Raw genomic sequence first — 21,376 nt, 5'->3', positions numbered from 1 at the left:
TTATTGTACTTTTGGTTCTACTACTTTAGAATTTGATGGGTTGGGGGGAAGGGAGGGACACAGTGTTCCTTATGTATTTTGTAACATGAGAGCATGTTTTGTATTTGGCTTTTTGTATTAAAATGAATAAAAATAAATTAAAAAAAAAGATTTAAGAGAGCCAAGTTGAATTTTAGTCACTGATGTAGGGAAAAACAGACAAACACAACTGTCAGACTGTAAGTCATTAAAAAATTTTTAGATGGGTGAGTACACCAGTATCAATATCCATTTGGTGAAACCATGAAGAAAATAAAAAACCAGCAGGAAAAAAAATGACAGCCAATGCATTAATCAAATAAATTCCAGAAGAATAAATATCAATCTGGATTTTGACTCAAAGGGGATTGCCTCAGCAAGTGACAGTCATATGAGCTGCAGTGTGTTTGAAACAAATCCCATGTTACTGAGTAAAACAGTTTTGTGCTATTAGCTCATCCCTAGTGATATGTGTAAGTACTTAGTTGCTTCCTGTTTGTGTGTGCACATTATATGCTGTTTGAACCTATATTTAACTTTTTTTTTTTTTTTTTTTTTAATGAAAGCAGTGCTATATTTGTGCTTACAAAAATGGAAACCCTCGATACAGGGGCGTATCTGCGTGAGGCCACAGGGGCCTGGGCCCCCGCAGATTTCGTTCTGGCCCCCCTCCCCGCCGTCAACCCTCCCCCGCTGCTTACTTTTGCTGGCGGGGGGCCCCAACCCCCGCCAGCCGAGGTCCAACCCGCAGTCTTCATATTTCGTCTTCCTCCGACTCCTCTGTGGCCATGCTGTAAGTAACGCTGCTGATTCGTTGAATCCAGTTCGGAGTCTGACGTCTGAGTCAACAGCCCGGCGGTACTTCACACCCCTAGCATGCCATCATATACAGCGCTACAAAAATATATTCATTTTTGTAGCGCCAGGGTGTACCCGGCAGTAATCCGGCAGTGTCACGCATTGCCCAGTTACCACTGGGTTAGCGCGGTAGCCCTTACCGCAAACTCAATGGGTGGTGGTAAGGGCCCCCCCTACTGAAATGGCCATACGGCAAGTGCTTTACTTGCCCCACGGCCATTTCCCGCAGGAAAGACAGACTTCTTTTTTACCTGCTGCGGTAAAAGGGGGCCTCAGCGCATGAGAAAAACACATGCCGACGCCAGCGTAGGCCCCCTTTTGTCGCAGCTTGGCCCCAAGTTGTGTGCACAAATACAGAATACGACTTATTTGCACGCACAACTTAAGCAACACTATATAGAATCTAGGGGTCAGTGTCTAAAATATACATCAATGAAATAGAACTCATTGTGGATAATTCATAAAAATGTTCAGCTCAGTGTGTCACAGTGCTAAAAAGGCAAAAAGTTAAAAATAAAAAAATTAGGGATCATCCAAAAAGGACTAGAAAACAAAATTGAGATTATCATACCTCTGTGTAGGTACTTAATGAGTCTGCACCTTGAGTACTGTGTGTAGTTCTGGTCGACCCATCTCAAAAAGGACATAGTGAAACTAGAAAAAGTTCTGAAATTGGTGACAAAAATTATAAAGGGAATGGAATTCCTCCCATAAAGAGACAGGTTAAATAGGTTAGAGCTTTTCAGCTTGGAGAAAGCACAACCAAAAGGAGAAATAATAGAAGTCTATAAAATTATGAGTAAGGTGAAATGGATAAATAGAAGTTATTTAGCCCATCACAAAACAGAAACAAGAAGATGCTCCATGAAACTAACGACAAACAAACAAGTGAGGTACGAACAAATGTCCAAGGACGCCAAATTCTTTAAAAACAGTTGTTTATTTCAAATGTAGTGCAACAAGAAGTGTGATTCAATATGGGCCTATGTTTCGGCAATACTGCCTGCATCAGGAGTCCAATCCACTATAGCACTGCTTCATCCAATGTAAAAAAAATTAAAATCCCGAAGAATGTTGAGAACAAAAAAAGCACCATTGGTCAAATGACATGCAGGTAAACTCGCTCAGTACCTCAAAGCATTGTAGTTTCGAGGTGCTCAGTGAGTTTGCTACCCGCATGCCCATTTGACCAGTGACCTTTTTATAGTTATAACATTCTCTGGGTTTTTAATTTTTACATTGGATGAAACAGTGCTGTAGTGGATTAGACTCCTGACGCACGCAGTATTGCTGAAACACAGGCCTATGTCGAGTCACACTTCCTGTTGCACTACATTTGAAATAAAAACAACCATTTTTAAAGAATTCAGTGTCCTTGAACATTTGGTTCCTACTGCACTTGTCTGTTTGCTGTTCTATACCCATGAGAACTTTTTCTCTTTCCTACGTACATCCGTGAAACTAATGATCAGTAGACTGAGAACAAGTTTTGTTTTTTTTTTTTAATTCAGCACAAATGTCGAGTCTGTTGCCATAAGATGTGGTCAAGACAACCAGCAGAGTGGGTTTCAAAAGAAGATTGGACAAATTCCTGAAGGAAAGACCACAAAGAACGATTAGTCATGTAGATTTGGGAAAGCCACAGCTCATTTTTGATAAGAGCTGCCTTTTGGGATCTGTAGGGTACAGCCACTGTCAGAGACAAAATACTGGGCTCAATGGACTTTAGTCCGACTCAGCATGATGGTTCTTGTTTACATTCTTAGTTATGTGTACTGCATTTGAAACATCAAGAGCAAATGACCTGAAATATCTCCCCTCACTCCTGCCCTTTCATGCCAGTCAGACCAGCAATTATCCAGCCCCTGCAGCTTTCTCCTCACCATCAGCAGCAGCAGCAGGCAGAGCTGTGATCTCTACTCGGTCTCGCAATGGCAGGGCACTGAGTCTTGGCACATCCTCAGGAACTATAGCCCGTGGCTTCCCCAAAGCCACAGAGGCATGGCGGCACACATGCTTGATTCGTGGACCTTGCACCGGAGATTCCAGACCCTACATAAGGAGGAATCAAATGTTAGAGAAGGTACAAGAGGATGATGTTAAATTAAAAAGCTGAGTTTCTAAATTCAGAATCCTAATTTAGGCACTTAAGTTCTCTGAAAACTGGTTTCTAACTTTAGAGCTACTATTCACTCAATAAATTTTAGGTATCACAAGATAAATGTCCGCTGCTGGAAATCAACATCAAGTGCTTAACTCCATTTTCCTTATCTAACTTCCCTTACCCTTCCCACTTTTAGGTATCTATATTTTGATGCCTAGTAGAAATAGGTTCCTATAATTTAGATGTCCTACCTTAAATTACAAAGGAAATGGATTGGCCAGATTGGGTACACATCCTTTAATTCCACAAGCAGATTTGTAAGGCCATGCATCTGAATGTCTCTCGTTTCTACTCTAATCCTGGGGGCTGCTTTGGGGGTGGACTTTACATTTGAGAATATCTATGGCCCTAATAAGGGGGGCTACATTTTTTGGGGCGTTTCTGGACATGTTGCGTCAATTTAATACTGATTGCTTGTTAGGTGTGGACTGGAACAAAGTGCTGGATCCTACCTTGGAACAATCTTCTGAGCCGTATACGACAGTTCATTTCCTATCCAGCTTTGTTTCTATTGTTGACCAACATCAGTAGAGACTACAAATTCTTTCTCCCCTAGGAATGGGGTGTATAGTCATCTACACTATTTTCTTTCCTCTCAATATTCATGTTGGTTTTACAGCCACTGACCACCATGAGCTGAATCTAACCCGGGTAGTCAACGCTGGGACCACGATCAAGCACCAGCACTGAATATCTGGGTCAGCTGTTGTCCCTGAAGTTATGTGGGTACCAGATGATATTCAGTTATGGCACCCACCTAGCTAAGCAAGCAAAGATAGAAAAGTACAAAAGGCAGTTCTATCTGCCCACCTCAGTTAACTACATGAGCACCGCACTCATGCCTGCCTAACTGTTGCCTCCGCTCTGACTCAGCCCAAGGATCACCTTGGCACTCACTACACAGTGCCGCAGCAGTCAGAGAGGATATTCAGCAAAACTGGGCTGTTAAGTGCCACTGAATATATGGGAAACCCACTGAGTGGGGTTTAAATGGTGTGATGGTGTCTATGTCCCATCACTTAGGGAAGTCCAAGGGCATGGGAAAAGAGGAAAAGTGGTGACCAGAACCCAAGAATCAACTCCAGCCCCCAGACGGACTTGTACTGTGAACCACAAAGTCAATCTCTGTGGAGAAAAACAAGAAAGAAAAACCACCTGAACCATATAGACAGGACCCCTAACTCCTCCAATGAAGTGAGAGACAGAGGTCCTTATCAATCCCGTGGAATTTAGGGGAGGAGTCCACTTCCCTATAAAAAATGGATCTAGAGCAGTGGTTCCCAAACCTAGTCCTGGAGGCACCCCAGCCAGTCAGGTTTTCAGTATATCCACAGTATATATTCATGATTTGCATTCAGTAGAGTGCATGCAAATCTCTCTCATTAATATTCATTGTGGGTATCCTAAAAACCTGAATGGCTGGGGTGCCTCCAGGACCAGGTTTGGGAACCACTGAATAAACATGTCCTTCCATGCCTAAAGGTCACACCAAAACGTGCACAGCCAGAGATTAAAGACTGTTGAGAGGTACAAAACTATTTTTCTTTGTTTTAGTGCACTGGTTTGAAAGTGATCTGAAGTTAGACTGTGGGGCAGAAGTACCTACTACTACTACTACTACTACTTAACATTTCTAGAGCAGCAAGTAATGCACTTGTTGCGTGACCATTTTTTTTGGGGGGGGGGGGAAGCTCTTACCGCCACCCATTGAGGCAGCAGGTGGATGGATGTAAATGCAGTTAAAGCTATGTGGATGGTGGCAGGTAGGCAGGCCAGGACTGGGGCTGACCCTTAATGAAGCCTTTTGTTTAGCACCTTGTTCTAAGAGACTTCGAACTAATAGAGATGTTCCTGGACACTTTTTGTTTGTGTGTGGGGGATTTCTATTCTTGGTTTGGACATTTTTGGACTCTGGGTTAATACCTGTGAAGGGAAGTGGAGCTGGGCAAAGCCCAGGCTCACTTGGTGACTTTACCAAAGACTGACCCCAAGAGGTTAAGTAAAACTCAGCAAATATACTCAAGCACATAACAGTTTTGTTGTGGTGGAGAGAACTTCTATTCCTACAGAGGACAAAGAATTCCCATTAGCGTTAATCTTAGTCTTCATGGACTCCTTGGGTGGGCGGAGCCTCTCTAGCCTGCTTAAAGCCCACTTAATATCTCTGTCTTTGTACTCAGAATCCAGGAACAGATTAAGGCATAAGACACATACCTGGGGCCCAAATGTTTAGGGAAGGCTCTCTCAGATCTACTCAGGACAAAAGAGAGGCTACAGTTGCTAATTGTCTGACTTTATTCAGAACTGTACAGATGTTTGCATTAATGTCCAGAAGTCAAAAGGATAATGTTCAGAGGTTAAATCTTCATCTGCAGTTCTCTAATTCTCCCCCTTGCATAAGAGTGAGCCTGCCATTCCTGCTTCCAGTGCCACTAGCAGCACCAGTGAACCAAATCAGCTTACTATGATATTCTCAATTAATCTCAAGATGAACAAAGAACAGAGGTGACCAGGATCTGCAGACATTCCAGAAATGTAAACAGAACAGATCACCAGGAGCTGATAAGATCATCACTTTACTAAAATCACATAAAAAACCCAAAGTGGCCACATTTCGCCCTGCCAACGGGCTGCATCAGGAGTCAACTAAAATATAATGTACATAATAAAAACAAATAAATCATTTTACATAAATATATATATTTTTTAAACTTAATATACCAAATACAAATTAAAACGCAAAGGACTGGGACTGTGAGGTTGTGGAACCTTAGATCACTTCTAGCAATGGTTGTAGGGTGGCTTTCCTTGGAGCCCATCCTGAACTGGCTACTTAAAAAGAAGTGTGCTTCCTGCACTAACAGAAACCATTTAGTGACGGCAGGTGAGTTATCATACTTTTAATCATATGAATAAACTTTTTATCTTCTGGTTTCTTCTGATTTTTTTTTTAGCACTTATTGATTGATTTATATTTCTTTTAGACATTTGTTTTATTGCTCATTTGAAGAACAGCTGTGCTTTGGCACTTTTAATTGCTATGCAATCACTCTCACTGGTGGTGCGTGGTTCTGTATTGCTTGCATAAAATGAACTATTACTTCACATATTTTTATTTATTTATTGCATTTGTATCCCACATTTTCCCACCTATTTGCGGGCTCAGTGTGGCTTACAATACATTGTGAATGATGGAAATACAATTTTTTACAATACGATTATGGGTTACATTGTGAAGAGTTATGGGAAGACAAAGTCAAAGTCAAAATATCATTTGGGGAATAGAACAATGGAATGTAACAAAGAGGAAATGATAGGGCGATAGTACAATAGCAAGAGAACATTAGGGTATTACAATTTTATCTGTGGGTAGAGTTTTAAGTGTGGTGAAAATACGGGGGAAGAGAACTCAGAAGAGAGTGTATTGATGCATTTCTATTAGTGTGTATGGACTTCACATATTTTTAGACATCTGCGTGTATACATATGTGGATAAAACTGAATATCTGTATCCATATGTTTTGGAATGTATTATGACTTCTATTTTGATTCCATAAGCATTCAATGTTTTAACACTTTTACACACTTTCAGTAATGGGATTACCACAATATGTAGGCTGAACTCCTGTAGGTGTTTCCATGATTTGCATGTACTTTCTGATTTATAGTTTCAAAAGTTTTTATAAGTTGTTTATGCACACCTTTCATTCATTGGTGCAAATTTGTCTGTGCTACAGTTGTGTTTTCCCTTTGTGTTTTAACTTGTATTTGTTATATTAATTATTTTATATTTTATGTAAAATGTTTTTTTAATCATTTCTGTTTATATATGTATATTTTAGGTGACCCTTGATGCAGCCCGTTAGTGTCGCACACTGCCCAATTACCACCAGGTTAGCACGGAGCCCTTACCACCACCTCAATGGGTGGCGGTAAGAGCTTTCCCCTCCCCCCCCAAAATGGTCACGCAACAAGTGCATTACTTGCCGCACGGCCATTCCCTGCAGAAAAGCAAGACCTACCTTTTATCCGCTGTGGTAAAAGGGGGCCTAGGCGCATTAAAACCACTTGCAGACGCCAGCGCAGGCCCCCTTTTGCCACAGCTTGGTAAAAGGGCTCTATGTTACCTAAGAAAACTTTTTTTTTTTTTTAAAGAATATGAAGCAGAGAATGATTATATTTAATACTGACAAGAGATCATCACACTCAGTAGGAGGATGGTACAAGACTGAGTTACACACATCTACTCTCCTTGACTACTGCAGACACAAGAGAATCCTGAGAGGTTTAAGGATTGCTAAAGCGCCTAGATGTTAATGGATGACAATGATTTCATGAGAAAACGGGAGGCGATATTGAATACTTGTTCTCTGGATCTGATGTTAATTATACAAACATTAAGGGAGGAAACTAATGTACTCAAAGAACTGAATAAAGAACTTACAATTTTGAAAGAAGAATATTTGCATTGATGTCTTTTTTAAAGACTATAACAAGGGAGACCCTAAGAGCTCAATGTAAGATGCAATAAGAGAAACAGAAACAAATCAGATGAGGTGTTTGATCCCTCTGCATTCCGTTACACCATACCACCTAGAAGAAATCTGACTGAACAGGTCTTTCAACTACATAAGATCTTAAGAAGAGACTCTACAGTGAAGAATACAACATACAAGGGGAGAAGGAACACACATCTGAATTATTATGCAGGTGGGCGAGGGGGGAGAGAGAGAGAGGAAAGAACAAGGAAGGATGTTTCAGAATAAGAAAAAGGACAGGTTTTACAAAAGGTATTGGGTGTTATGTATAGGAAAAGTTCAAACCTGACAGAAAATTGACAAAGGAAGAGATATCTGTTTTAGAGAAAGGTCTATCATTCGCACCTACACCAGCTAATAATGTTTTTCATACTGGGGTTGATCCTTTTAAACTCACATAGAAATTGAAAATTATAGATTATTTCTCAAAACAAGCTTTATAAAGTAAAGAGGAAGATCCAGATCAAGGGAGTAGGGACCAACAGGCTGCCCCAGGGCAATTCATATTAACCACTACTGAGCACTGTAGGACCAATGCAACAGATAAGATTTGAAGGGGACCGGAGACAGACTGGTATAATGTGAAAAGAAATGGATTTTATAAGTTGAAATCAACTGAACCAGTGGTGTTAAACATAAGGATTGAATTGTTTCATTTTTATTTATTTTTATTAATAAAGGCTTTCAATAGTAATTGATTCTGCTCTAATCTGAAGATTTATAAGGGTTTATGATCCTGATTAAGGACATTCTGATTGGTTCAGAAAGTGAAAGAAGATCAATTGAAGGTTTTGAATTTGGGAACATTCTATAAATTAATAAACCACCATTTTTGTTGGTCATAAGTTGGTAGCTGATAAACACCTTTTATCTGTATGTGTTTTGAAATACTGATTAAATGCTGATTGACTTTTTGAATGTTTTCAATAATAAAAGTCTTATTTTGTTTTCTCTGTACAGTATTAAATCTCGGTCCCTGAAGCAGATTGGCAAAACACTAGCTACCATAGGACTCTGAAAGCTCTTTAATGCCTGACAATTTTTCAGTTATGGTTTTTGTTTTTCACATATCACTATTGTGAAAAATTAAGAGTTGCATTCATGAAAGGAGGATATTTGCCTATGATTGATTTGTGCCCATAAGGTGTAATGTACACCTTAGTGCTCCGAGGCTTTTCCCCCCATTTTATTTAATATGAATTAGGTTCTTTTGTGTTGATTTTTTGGTAAATCTAAATGGCCATCATGCAATGAATAGTGTGTCCTTTGCAGGAATGCCCAAATGAAAGATCTTACGAGTCACTATACGTATCTAATACTGAATTAGAAATTGAAATGGTAACTAGAAGTGACAAAGAAAAGCAAAGATACTCACCTGTAGCTGATGTTCTCCGAGGACAGCAGGCCGATAATTCTCACATCTGGGCGACGTCATCCAATGGAGCCCAGTGCAGACACTGACTAGCAAGTGGAAAATTCTAGCAGCATCCCACCACATATGAGCTATTGCTTTCCCATCTGATGCGCGAGTGCAGGTCCTCCAATCAGGTGAAAATGCAAAAAGCATACAACTAAACTCAACTCAGAGAGGAGATGGGAGTGTATGTGAGAATAATCGGTCTGCTGTCCTCAGAGAACATCAGCTACAGGCAACATGTATAGAATGTTTGTACGTTTGGGAAGCTTGCCAGGTGCCCTTGGCCTGGATTGGCCGCTGTCGTGGACAGGATGCTGGGCTTGATGGACCCTTAGTCTTTTCCCAGTGTGGCATTACTTATGTACTTAGCTTTGCTTTCTCTGAGGACAAGCAGGCCTTCATATTCTCACATCTGGGAATCCCTAACTACCAGGCTCACCGAAAACAAGAAAGCTAGGATAATTAAGTCTCAAAATGTCGAGACTAAAAGTTCAATCAACCTTAAACTATATACATACTAGCTGTGTAGGTGCAACCTGGAACAGAATAAAACGGGGCATAGGAGGGTGGAGTTGGATTCTAGACACCGAACAAATTCTGCAGAACTGCCTGTCCAAACCACCTTTCGCGTCAAGTATCCTGTTCCAAACAGTAGTGGGAAGTGAATGTGTGGACTGAAGAACACGTTGCAGCCTTGTAAACCTCCTCCATGGAGGCTGATCTCAAGTGGGTTACCGACACAGCCATGGCTCTGACATAGTAAGCAGTGACATGACCTTCAAGAGTCAGCCCAGCCTGGGCATATGCAAATGAGATGCAATCTGCTATACAATTTGAAGGTGTGTGCTTGCCAATGGCCACCCCCAACCTGCTGGGGATAAAAGAAACCAATAGCTGGGTAAACTATTTATGGACTTGAGTCCGCTCCAGGTTCAAGGCTAAGGCCCACTTGCAGTTTAAAGTATGCAGTACACTTCCGCCAGGATGGGCATGAGGTTTTGGGAAAAATGTTGGCAAACAATTAACTGGTTAAGATGAAACTCTGACACTACCTTGGGAAAGAACATAAGGTGCATGTGGAGGATTAATCTGTTGTGATGACACTTAGTATATGGTGGGTAAGCTACAAAGGCCTGGAGCTCACTGGCTCTGCAAACTGAAGTGACCGCCACCAGAAACACAACTTTCCAGGTCAAAAATTTCAGTTGACAGGAATTCAGGCTCAAATGGAGCTTTCATCAGCTGGGTGAGGACTATGTTGAGACCCCATGACACAGTGGGAGGTTTGGTAGGGGGCTTTGTCAGCAACAAGCCTCTCGTGAAGCGAATTAAAGGCAGCACAGAGGAGGACTTGCCTCCTACATGGTGATGATTAAGTACAAATTGCACTGAGATGAACCCTTACAGAGTTGGTTTTCAAACCAAACTCAGAGGTGTAGGAGGTACTCAAGCAGTTTTTGCATAGGGCAAGAGAAGGGATTGCTCTCACACCAGAAGGCAAACCTTTTCACTTGAAAGAGTAACCTCTTAGTGGAATCTTTCCTGGAAGCCAGCAAGATATAGGAGACACCATCAGGCAATCCCAGGTGTTCGCGTTCTACACTCTCAACATCCAAGTTGTGAGGGTCAGGGATTGGTGGTTGGGATGCAGAAGGGAACCCTCATTCTCCGTGATGTCAGAAAACATTCCAATCTCCACGGATCTTTGGAGGACAAATGCAGAAGAAGAGGGAACTGAAATGATCAGTAAAGAGTGATCAGAATCAAGGTGCCCAGTTCTTACCTGAATTTCAGCAAATCTTCTCTATGAGAGGTATAGGTAGATACACATACAGAAGACCCTCCCTCCAATATAGGAGAAAGGCATCTGACGCTAGTCTGCCATGTGACCCGAGCCTGGAGCAGAACTGAGGGACTTTGTTATTGAGATGAGTAACGAAAAGATCTACCAAGGGGATGCCCCACTCTTGGAAGATCTTCCAGGCTATGCCCATGTTTAGAGACCACTCGTGCGGTTGCAATATCCTGCTCAATCTGTCTGCCAGGCAGTTGATCTTGCTAGGTAGGTAAGTGGCATGGAGGTTCATAGTAACGTAGTAGATGACGGCAGAGAAAGACCTTACGGTCCATCCAGTCTGCCCAACAAAATAAACTCATATGTGCTACTTTATATGTATACCTGACCTTGATTTTTATCTGCCATTTTCAGGGCACAGACCATATAAGTCTGCCCAGCACTAGCCCCACCTCCCAAACAGCAGTGCTGCCACCCAATCTCTGCTAAGCTTCTGAGGACCCATTCCTTCTGAACAGGATTCCTTTATCTTTATCCAACGTATTTTTGAATTCCGTTACCTTTTTCATCTCCACCACTTCCCGCGGGAGGGCATGCCAAGTATCCATCACTCTCTCCATGAAAAAAATACTTCCTGACATTTTTCTTGAGTCTGCCCCCCCTTCAACCTCATTTCATGTCCTCTAGGTCTACCGCCTTCCCATCTCCAGAAAAGGTTTGTTTGCAGATTAATACCTTTCAAATATTTGAACGTCTGTATCATATCACCCCTGTTTCTCCTTTCCTCCAGGGTATACATTGTTCAGGTCAGCAAGTCTCTCCTCATATGTCTTGCAATGCAAATCCCATACCACTTTTGTAGCTTTTCCTTACAACGCTTCAATTCTTTTTACATCCTTAGTAAGATACGGCCTCCAAAACTGAACACAATACTCCAAGTGGGGCCTCACCAACGACTTGAACAGGAGCATCAACACCTCCGTTCTTCTGCTGGTCACAACTCTCTCTATACAGCCTAGCAACCTTCTGGCTACGGCCACCGCCTTGTCATACTGTTTTTTTCGTCTTCAGATCCTCAGATACTATCACCCCAAGATCCCTCTCCCTATCTGTACATATCAGACTCTAACTGCCTAACACATACATCTCCTGTGGATTTCTACTCCCTAAGTGCATCACTTTGCATTGAGTTTTAATTGCCAAATATTAGACCATTCTTCTAGCTTCCTTTTTCATGTTTTCCACTCCCTCCGGGGTGTCCACTCTGTTACAAATCTTGGCATCATCCGCAAGAAGGCAAACTTTACCTTCTAACCCTTCGGCAATGTCACTCACAAATATATTGAACAGAATCGGTCCCAGCACCGATCCCTGAGGCACTCCACTACTCACCTTTCCCTCATCTGAGTGAATTCCATTAACCACCACCCTCTGGCGTCTGTCTGTCAACCAGTTCCTAATCCAGTTCACCACGTTGGGTCCTATCTTCAGCCTGTCAAGTTTATTCAATAGCCTCCTGTGGGGAATCGTGTCAAAAGCTTTGCAGAAATCTAAGTAGATTACTGTCACGTTTCTCGTGGAACCTCGGGGTTAGTGAGCCCTTGGGCCACTGCCGAAGGGCGGCAGCGGCAGGAGGAATCACCCAAACCCAGACAAGGCAGAACAGACGTACCAGCAACTTCAGGACAGGAACTACCAGGCAAGGACTGCAGCCGATGCAACGCAAGCTGGAGGAAGCAGGACAGGAATTCAGCCCAAACTTCACCAGCACTCAACCATCGTCCCATAAGAAGTACCAATCCTCAACCCTGGCTGACCCCTAGTATCCGATACCTATGGTCCTGTGCCCGTTCTGCTGAAAGCCTCTGGCTGAAATCTCGCACCCATGCCGATTTCATTCACTTCAAATTTATGCTGACCTCCTTTCAGTCCTCCGTAGTCCTCGCCAAGCAAGACTATTACACTCAACTGACTAATTCTCTTGGCTCTAACCCACATCTCCTCTTCGCTACCTTGAACTCCCTCCTCAAAGTACCCTCAGCTCCTGCCCCCCCCCCCCTCTCCTCAATCTCTGGCTGATTACTTTCATGACAAGGTCCAAAAGATCAACCTTGGATTCTCTGCCAAGACGCCCAGGGCCGGTCTTAGCAAGTGCGGGGCCCTATGCAAACCAATTTGATGGGGCCCCACCCCCATCCTAACTCTGCTCCCACCCTAGCTCCAGGGCTGGCCACCCCTCCCGGGCCGCTCCCTCCAAGCTTCAAGACCCCCAGCTCCAGGGCTTCCCCCCCCCCCTAGGGCTCCCAGCTCCAAGGCCGCCCTCCCTCCCTCTCGGTCATTTTTTAACACCCCCCTCCAAAATCCAGTACTAGGTATGCCGAGAATACAAAACACTCAGGACCTATAGAGCAATTCTACCATACCATAAGAAGTCATTTCTACAAATCACACAGAGAAAAGGAAAACACCTTAAAACACTACAGTGAGCACTAGAACATCAATTCACCTATTGTAAAATGAAACCAGACAGAATAGTACAGATCGTCGATCCTGCACAGCCAATGCCAACTGAAAGCCATGTCTTTTTCACAAACACAGATACAACCTAAAGCGAAAGCTGCATACCTGTAGAAGGTATTCTCCGAGGACAGCAGGCTGATTGTTCTCACTGATGGGTGACGTCCACGGCAGCCCCTTCAATCGGAGATCTTCTCTAGCAAAGACGTTTACTAGCCCTCGAGCGCGCACGCACACCGCACATGCGCGACTGTCTTCCTGCCCGAACTCGCTCGTGTTCATCAGTCCAGTAAATAGCAAAGACAAGGGAAGACACAACTCCAAAGGGGAGGCGGGCGGGTTGGTGAGAACAATCAGCCTGCTGTCCTCGGAGAATAACTTCTACAGGTATGTAGCTTTCGCTTTCTCCGAGGACAAGCAGGCTGGCTTCTTCTCACTGATGGGGTATCCCTAGCCCCCAGGCTCACTCAAAACAACAAACATGGTCAATTGGGCCTCGCAACGGCGAGGACATAACTGAGATTGACCTAAACTTATTCAACTAACTGAGAGTGCAGCTTGGAGCAGAATAAAAATGGGCCTAGGGGGGTGGAGTTGGATTCTAAACCCGGAACAGATTCTGCAGCACCGACTGCCCAAACCGACTGTCGCGTCAGGTATCCTGCTGTAGGCAGTAATGCGATGTGAATGTGTGGACAGATGACCACATCGCAGCCTTGCAAATCTCTTCGATAGTGGCTGACTTCAAGTGGGCCACTGACACTGCCATGGCTCTAACACTATGAGCCGTGACATGACCCTCAAGAGTCAGCCCAGACTGGGCGTAAGTGAAGGAAATGCAATCTGCTAGCCAATTAGAAATGGTGCGTTTCCCGACAGCCACTCCCCTCCTGTTGGGATCAAAAGAAACAAACATTTGGGCGGACTGTCTATGGGGCTGTGTCCGCTCCAGATAGAAGGCCAATGCTCTCTTGCAGTCCAATGTGTGCAGTTGACGTTCAGCAGGGCGGGTATGCGGACGGGGGAAGAATGTTGGCAAGACAATTGACTGGTTCAGATGGAACTCAGACACCACCTTTGGCAAAAACTTAGGGTGAGTGCAGAGGACTACTCTACTATGATGAAATTTGGTATAAGGAGCATGAGCTACTAGGGCTTGAAGCTCACTGACCCTACGAGCTGAAGTAACAGCCACCAAGAAAATGACCTTCCAGGTCAAGTACTTCAGATGGCAGGAATTCAGTGGCTCGAAAGGAGGTTTCATCAGCTGGGTGAGAACGACATTGAGATCCCATGACACTGTAGGAGTTTTGATGGGGGGCTTTGACAAAAGCAAACCTCTCATGAATCGAACAATTAAAGGCTGTCCCGAGATCGGCTTACCTTCCACACGATAATGGTATGCACTAATCGCACTAAGATGAACTCTTACAGAGTTGGTCTTAAGGCCAGACTCAGACAAGTGCAGAAGGTATTCAAGCAGGGTCTGTGTAGGACAAGAGCGAGGATCTAGGGCCTTGCTTTCACACCAGATGGCAAACCTCCGCCATAGAAAGAAGTAACTCTTCTTAGTGGAATCTTTCCTGGAAGCAAGCAAGACTCTGGAGACACCCTCTGAGAGACCCAAGGATACAAAAGCTACGCTCTCAACATCCAGGCCGTGAGAGCCAGAGACTGGAGGTTGGGATGCAGAAGCGCCCCCTCGTTCTGAGGGTCGGAAAACACTCCAATCTCCACGGTTCTTCGGAAGACAATTCCAGAAGAAGAGGGAACCATATCTGACGTGGCCAAAAGGGAGCGATCAGGATCATGGTGCCTCGATGATCCTGCTTGAGTTTCAGCAAAGTCTTCCCCACCAAAGGTATGGGAGGATAAGCATACAGGAGGCCTTCCCCCCAATCCAAGAGAAAGGCATCCGACGCTAGTCTGCCGTGGGCCTGAAGCCTTGCACAGAACTGAGGGACCTTGTGATTGACTTGAGTGGCAAAGAGATCGACCAAGGGGGTGCCCCACACCTGGAAGATCTTGCGTACCACTCTGGAACTGAGCGACCACTCGTGAGGTTGCATTATTCTGCTCAATCTGTCGGCCAGACTGTTGTTTACGCCTGCCAGATACGTGGCTTGAAGAAACATGCCGTACTAGCGAGCCCAAAGCCACATTCTGACGGCCTCCTGACACAGGGGGCGAGATCCGGTGCCCCCCCTGCTTGTTGATGTAATACATGGCAACCTGATTGTCTGTCTGAATTTGAATAATTTGATAGGACAGCCGATCTCTGAAGGCATTTAGAGCTTTCCAGACATCTCGTAACTCCAGGAGGTTGATCTGTAAACCTTTCTCCTGGAGGGACCAACTCCCTTGGGTGTGAAGTCCATCGACATGAGCTCCCCACCCCAGGAGAGACGCATCCGTCGTCAGCACCTTTTGAGGCTGAGGAATTTGGAAAGGACGTCCCAGAGTCAAATTGGACCGAATTGTCCACCAATGGAGGGACTGAAGAAAACTCGTGGACAGCAGGACTACGTCCTCTAGGTCCACAGCAGCTTGGTACCACTGAGACGCTAGGGTCCATTGAGCTGATCTCATGTGGAGGCGAGCCATGGGAGTCACATGGACTGTGGAGGCCATGTGGCCGAGCAATCTCAACATCTGCCAAGCTGTGATCTGCTGAGACGCTCGTACCCAAGAAACAAGGGACAAAAGATTGTCGGCCCTCACTTCCGGGAGGTAGGCACGAGCTGTCTGCGAATCCAGCAGAACCCCTATGAATTCGAGTTTCTGAACAGGAAGAAGGTGGGACTTTGGATAATTTATCACAAACCCTAGTAGCTCCAGGAGTCAAATAGTCATCCACATGGACTGTAGAGCTCCTGCCTCGGAGGTGTTCTTCACCAGCCAATCGTCGAGGTAAGGGAATATGTGCACTCCCAGTCTGCGTAGAGACGCCGCTACTACAGCCAGGCACTTTGTGAACACCCTGGGCGCAGAGGCGAGACCAAAGGGTAGCACACAGTACTGAAAGTGCTGTGTTCCCAGACAGAATCGAAGATACTGTCTGTGGGCTGGCAGTATCGGGATATGAGTGTAAGCATCCTTTAATTCCAGAGAGCATAGCCAATCGTTTTCCTGAATCATGGGAAGAAGGGTGCCCAGGGAAAGCATCCTGAACTTTTCTCGGACCAGATATTTGTTCAGGGCCCTTAGGTCTAGGATGGGACGCATCCCCAGTTTTCTTTTCCACAAGGAAGTACCTGGAATAGAATCCCAGCCCTTCCTGCCCCGGTGGCACGGGCTCGACCGCATTGGCACTGAGAAGGGCGGAGAGTTCCTCTGCAAATACATGCTTGTGCTGGAAGCTGAAGGATTGAGCTCCCGGTAGGCAATTTGGAGGCTTGAAAATCAAATTGAGGGAGTATCCTAGTCGGACTATTTGAAGAACCCACTGGTCGGAGGTTATGAGAGGCCACCTTTGGTGAAAAACTTTTAACCTCCCCCCAACCGGCAGATTGTCTGGCACAGACACTTTGATTCCGGCTATGCTCTGCTGGAGCCAGTCAAAAGCCCATCCCTTGCTTTTGCTGGGGAGCCGTAGGGTCCTGCTGAGTTGCACGCTGTTGACGAGAACGAGCGCGCTGGGGCTTGGCCTGGGCTGACGAGAGGGAGGATTGTACCTACGCCTATTAGAAGAATAGGTAACAGTCCTTCGTCCGCCATAAAAACGTCTACCAGTTGAGGTAGATGCTGAAGGCGCCCGGCGGGAGAATTTGTCGAATGCGGTGTCCCGCTGGTGGAGCTGCTCTACCACCTGTTCAACGTTTATGGCAACGTTTATGTTCTTAGTATTACCAGCAGCATGGTTAGCCATCATGGGAGATCTGTTAATTTCCATACAGCAGTCCTTTGTTAAGGTTAATTCTGGGCCAGTGCTGTATTGAGTATGTTTTAAATTGAACTCATTTTAATACAGCTGGACCCTTTGCATTATGCCATATAGCTCAAATGATGTATATATTGCAACGGGGCTTTGTATGCTGTTAAACTCTAAACAAATTAAGTATCCGAACAGAACATTTTCAGTGAACTACTTTAAGCCAGTTCTGAACCCAGTCCTCAGGACACCTAGCCAGTCAAGTTTTAAGGATATCCACAATAAGTATATATGAAATAAATCTGCACGTACTACCTCCACCGTATGCACTCTCTCACATGCATCCTGAAAACCTAACTGGTTAGGTGTGTCTCAAAGACTGATTTGACAACTGTTGATGTAAGCCAATAAAAATACTAAGATTTTATTTATCCAGCACTCTCTCCACCCCAAGCTGAATTCCCAATCTCAGGAGCTGCCGTTTGACCCATGTTTGAGAATTTACCTGCAACTTGGGCTTCTGCCCATCCACTACTGGAGACTCTACTTCCATCTTCTTCATGCTGGTATCTTGGATGCTACCCTCTATTGCTGGTAGTGAGGCTTCTATAATAGGCTGTAGCTCCAGTACCTTCTCTTCTTCTGCTGGGACAGGGGAAAGAGCCTGGGGAGAGGACTAATGAGAAAAGAAAATCTTATCATTTTGCCCAACAAAGACATCAGAATCCTAGTTACGTGAGACTGCAAAATACTATTGCAAATCACTATTTTACTTTTATGTAGTTTACATCTGTTTAGATGTAACTTAAGGGGGTCTTTTACTAAAGCTTAGCTCGAGATATCTGTAGCAAGGCCCATTTTATTCCTATGGGACCTGCTGTAGATAACTCGAGCTAAACTTTAATAAAAGATCCCCTAAGTTAATAACTTGCATCTACAAATAACTTTCATAAAAAAATAAAGCCTAAATCACAAAGGGACCCTTTTACAGAGAGGCGGTAAGCCCAACGCAGGCTTACCGTTCACTCTTCCAGGACTACCGCCAGCCCAACGCAGCCACTGGCGGTAGTCCCACCCCAATCGCGCCATTTCCAGGGGAAAAAGAAAACCCCAGGAAATGGCTTCCACAGCAATAACCCAGCGGTAATCGGCCATCATAAGGGTTTCCCGCCACATGGCCACGTGGTAAGAGTTCTCTTACTGCATGGCCATGTGTGTCTGGGGGCTTTATCCGTTACAGTAAAAAGGGCCCTGGCATGCGGGAAAAATGGCCCCCACTGCTAGTGAAGGGCCCTTTTACCTGCAGCTTGGTAAAAGGACCCGAGAATGAGGGAGTATAGATATGCATAATTCCATTTAAAAAAATCCTGCTACCTGTGGATCATCTAGTAAGTACTAAAAATGAATTGTGAATAGGATACCAACACATGAAAGTAGACTAAAAACAATTCAACACTTCTAATATTAAACACCTGTTCAAATGAATATCTGTAAGGCAGACAATTCAGGTTGCCAATTTGACTTTCATTGGGGCCTTATTGGTTACTATGAATGCTTACTGCATCTTCTTTGACCAACTGGGAATTCTATTGGGCTACCAGTTACAGTCAGTAAAGTAGAGATTTATTGTCAGCTAAACCATATGCATCCCTGGGTGGAAGTCTGTATCAGAGTAAAGTAATTCAGTAAGTCTGAAGCACAGACAGATGTTGTTGAAGAAAGAGATCTGCTGGCCATTAGTACTTGCCAACTATGCTGCCATGGACCATCTGCAATCTTCAGTCTTTCCTCCCCTGTACCACCAAGGTGACTTTGGAAGTAATTTTTAAAACCATTTACACAAATAAAACAGGTTTAGGTGCACAAACAGCTCCTTATAAACTGACAGATAACATGTAGGTAAACGTAAGTACAATGATATAAAAGTCTGCCCCTTCCGATTTCTCCTATTATTGCACATAAATTACTGAATGGTTTCTGGTTGTTAAACAAAATGTAACATTAGACAAATGGAAGTTAACCCTAGAACGCATGACGTTAAAAATATACATAACTTAAATAACTTTCACAAGTTTATTTCAAAATTGCTCAATAAAATATGAATAGTGGACAACATTTTAATTATAATTTTTCACAGAAAACACCAAAAATCTTTTTTTCCCAAATTTCACGCAAAGACATGAAACACACAAAAATGCATAGAAATCTATAGCAAACTAGCTGCAGCTACATTTTTATTCTAACTTTCTTTTCTATTATATTAGTCTTCCAAACAATTCTGACATGTTATTTTTTTCAGAAGAGTGTTCTTTGCAAACAGTTTCCTTACAAGTGGAACAATATCGCTCAGTTTTCCTCTCTATGTTTCTTGGACACATGAAACAACGCTTTCGTTTTCTTTCTCCTGGCTCGGAGTAATCTGAAAACTGTACGCCACACCGTTTCATTGCTTCTTTAGTTTTCTTTGGCAAGCATTTCAAGTCGCTTCGCTCTATCATGTGAGGTATTACAAGTTCATGACAAAGGTCCTTCAAGAATAAGCGTCTCCTGTCCTTCCTCTGTGCATGAAATTCAGGATGAGTTTCTGTATAAATAATGAATGAATTTAGGGCTGCTACATCAAGCATATTTGAAAATAGTACTACAGGCCATCGTTTTGGTTTGCCTCTACACGAATATTCTCCCACCATCTCATCCATTTTATCTACACCTCCTTTTGTCGCATTGTAATGCAGGATGATTTCTGGTTTCAATTTTTGGTTATTGGCTGTCACACCTGCAATCGTGATGCATGGTACTGAGTTAAAATTACAGATTTCTCCTTCTTTGCCTTGTAAGATACCAAAGTCGCTTTGTTATTGAATCCAAAGACACTCTCATAAAGTGCTCGCTGACGATTGTGTTTGAGTGCTGCTGGAATTTCTCGTCTGTTTTGCTTTATAGTACCAACAAGTGTAATAGCTTTTGCAAGCAGAAAATTGCCTAGTTCAACATTGATGAAATAATTGTCCATGGTGATGTTTCTACCTGAATTGAATATTGGAACAGCAAGAGTTTTGACTATTTCAGACCCCAGATCCTTCTGTACTGGTGCACCAACCTCTTTGCCACAGTAGATTACGCCATTTATGCCATAATAATTTGCAGAATCACACATCCAGAAGATTTTTATACCTTACTTGGCTGGCTTGCTGGGCATGTATTGTATGAATTTGCAGCGTCCTCTGAACGGTACAAGTTGCTCATCTACAGTAACATTAGTACTAGGATTGTAAAGTTTTGTGCAATTTTTGATAAATATGTTCCAGATATAACTGATAGGGGCTAATTTGTCTGTTTCAAACCTCGCTGCACGAGTTCGCTTATCATCAAAGCGAATGATCCTTCTAATTTCCTCATATCTGCCCACTGACATTGTCGCCTTATAGTGTGGATCAGAAAGTGGGTCCAGAAATAATTCTCGTATTGGGACATCATACGATTTTGACTCCCTGCAGCAGGAAAAGTCCAATATATGCATAAAGTTCCTCTTTTGAGATATTTTTCCAGGACTTATTTTTTGCTGAAGCGATACGTCTTCCTTCTAGGTTTGAACATAATAGGACCTCTTCTGCAATATTGTCAGAAAAATAAGTACAGAATACATCTTTAGGGGTAAAGTAACTGGGACTTCCCACAGCTCCTTGAGCCTGTCTCACAATATTGTGTATTGGAGTACGTCCGACTAATGTAGGATTACTGTCCCAAAAAACATTCGTTTTGGATGTTCTACTTATCACTTCTTGAGGATCCACTAGATTCACTTCTTCATCATCAGAAGAATCACTGGATGAGGATGTTTGATTAGCTGGTGGCAGATATTCTTCATCAGACAAAGATAGTTCACTTTCATCATCGCTTTGAAACATAATCGCTTCAATCTCTTGGTTAGTCAGACACTTGGAGGAAGACTGTGCCATTGCTGACTAGATGTTAGAAAATGAAACAGATTTCCTCTCAACAGCTTATCTTATCACAGGTCCTTCAGCAATTAGCTCACAGTGTATACTGTCCTCAGTGTTCAGAGGACCTGAGGTGATGTCATGGCCTTATCACTCCGCCAAAAATCACATTGACATCCTCACATGTTATTATCCACACCCTGGCCCCTCCACCAGCATTACTGAGTACAAATAAGTAACTTGAGACACAAACACTT

At 43.6% G+C, this 21,376-nt stretch overlaps 1 protein-coding gene across 1 annotated transcript in view; it reads right to left on the bottom strand.

Moving 5' to 3' along the window:
- KMT2B (lysine methyltransferase 2B) overlaps positions 1 to 21,376 on the bottom strand; it is an 880,409-nt gene that overhangs the window by 659,015 nt on the left and 200,018 nt on the right. The window contains 2 exon segments of the mRNA XM_030212457.1: positions 2,760 to 2,928; positions 17,684 to 17,854. Of these exon segments, the coding sequence (XP_030068317.1) occupies positions 2,760 to 2,928; positions 17,684 to 17,854 (340 nt within the window).

Source organism: Microcaecilia unicolor, chromosome 8 (assembly GCF_901765095.1).
Source record: "Microcaecilia unicolor chromosome 8, aMicUni1.1, whole genome shotgun sequence".
Classification (NCBI taxonomy): domain Eukaryota; kingdom Metazoa; phylum Chordata; class Amphibia; order Gymnophiona; family Siphonopidae; genus Microcaecilia; species Microcaecilia unicolor.
The sequence above is the reverse complement of the archived record's forward strand: the minus strand, read 5'-3'. Positions and strand labels throughout refer to the sequence as shown.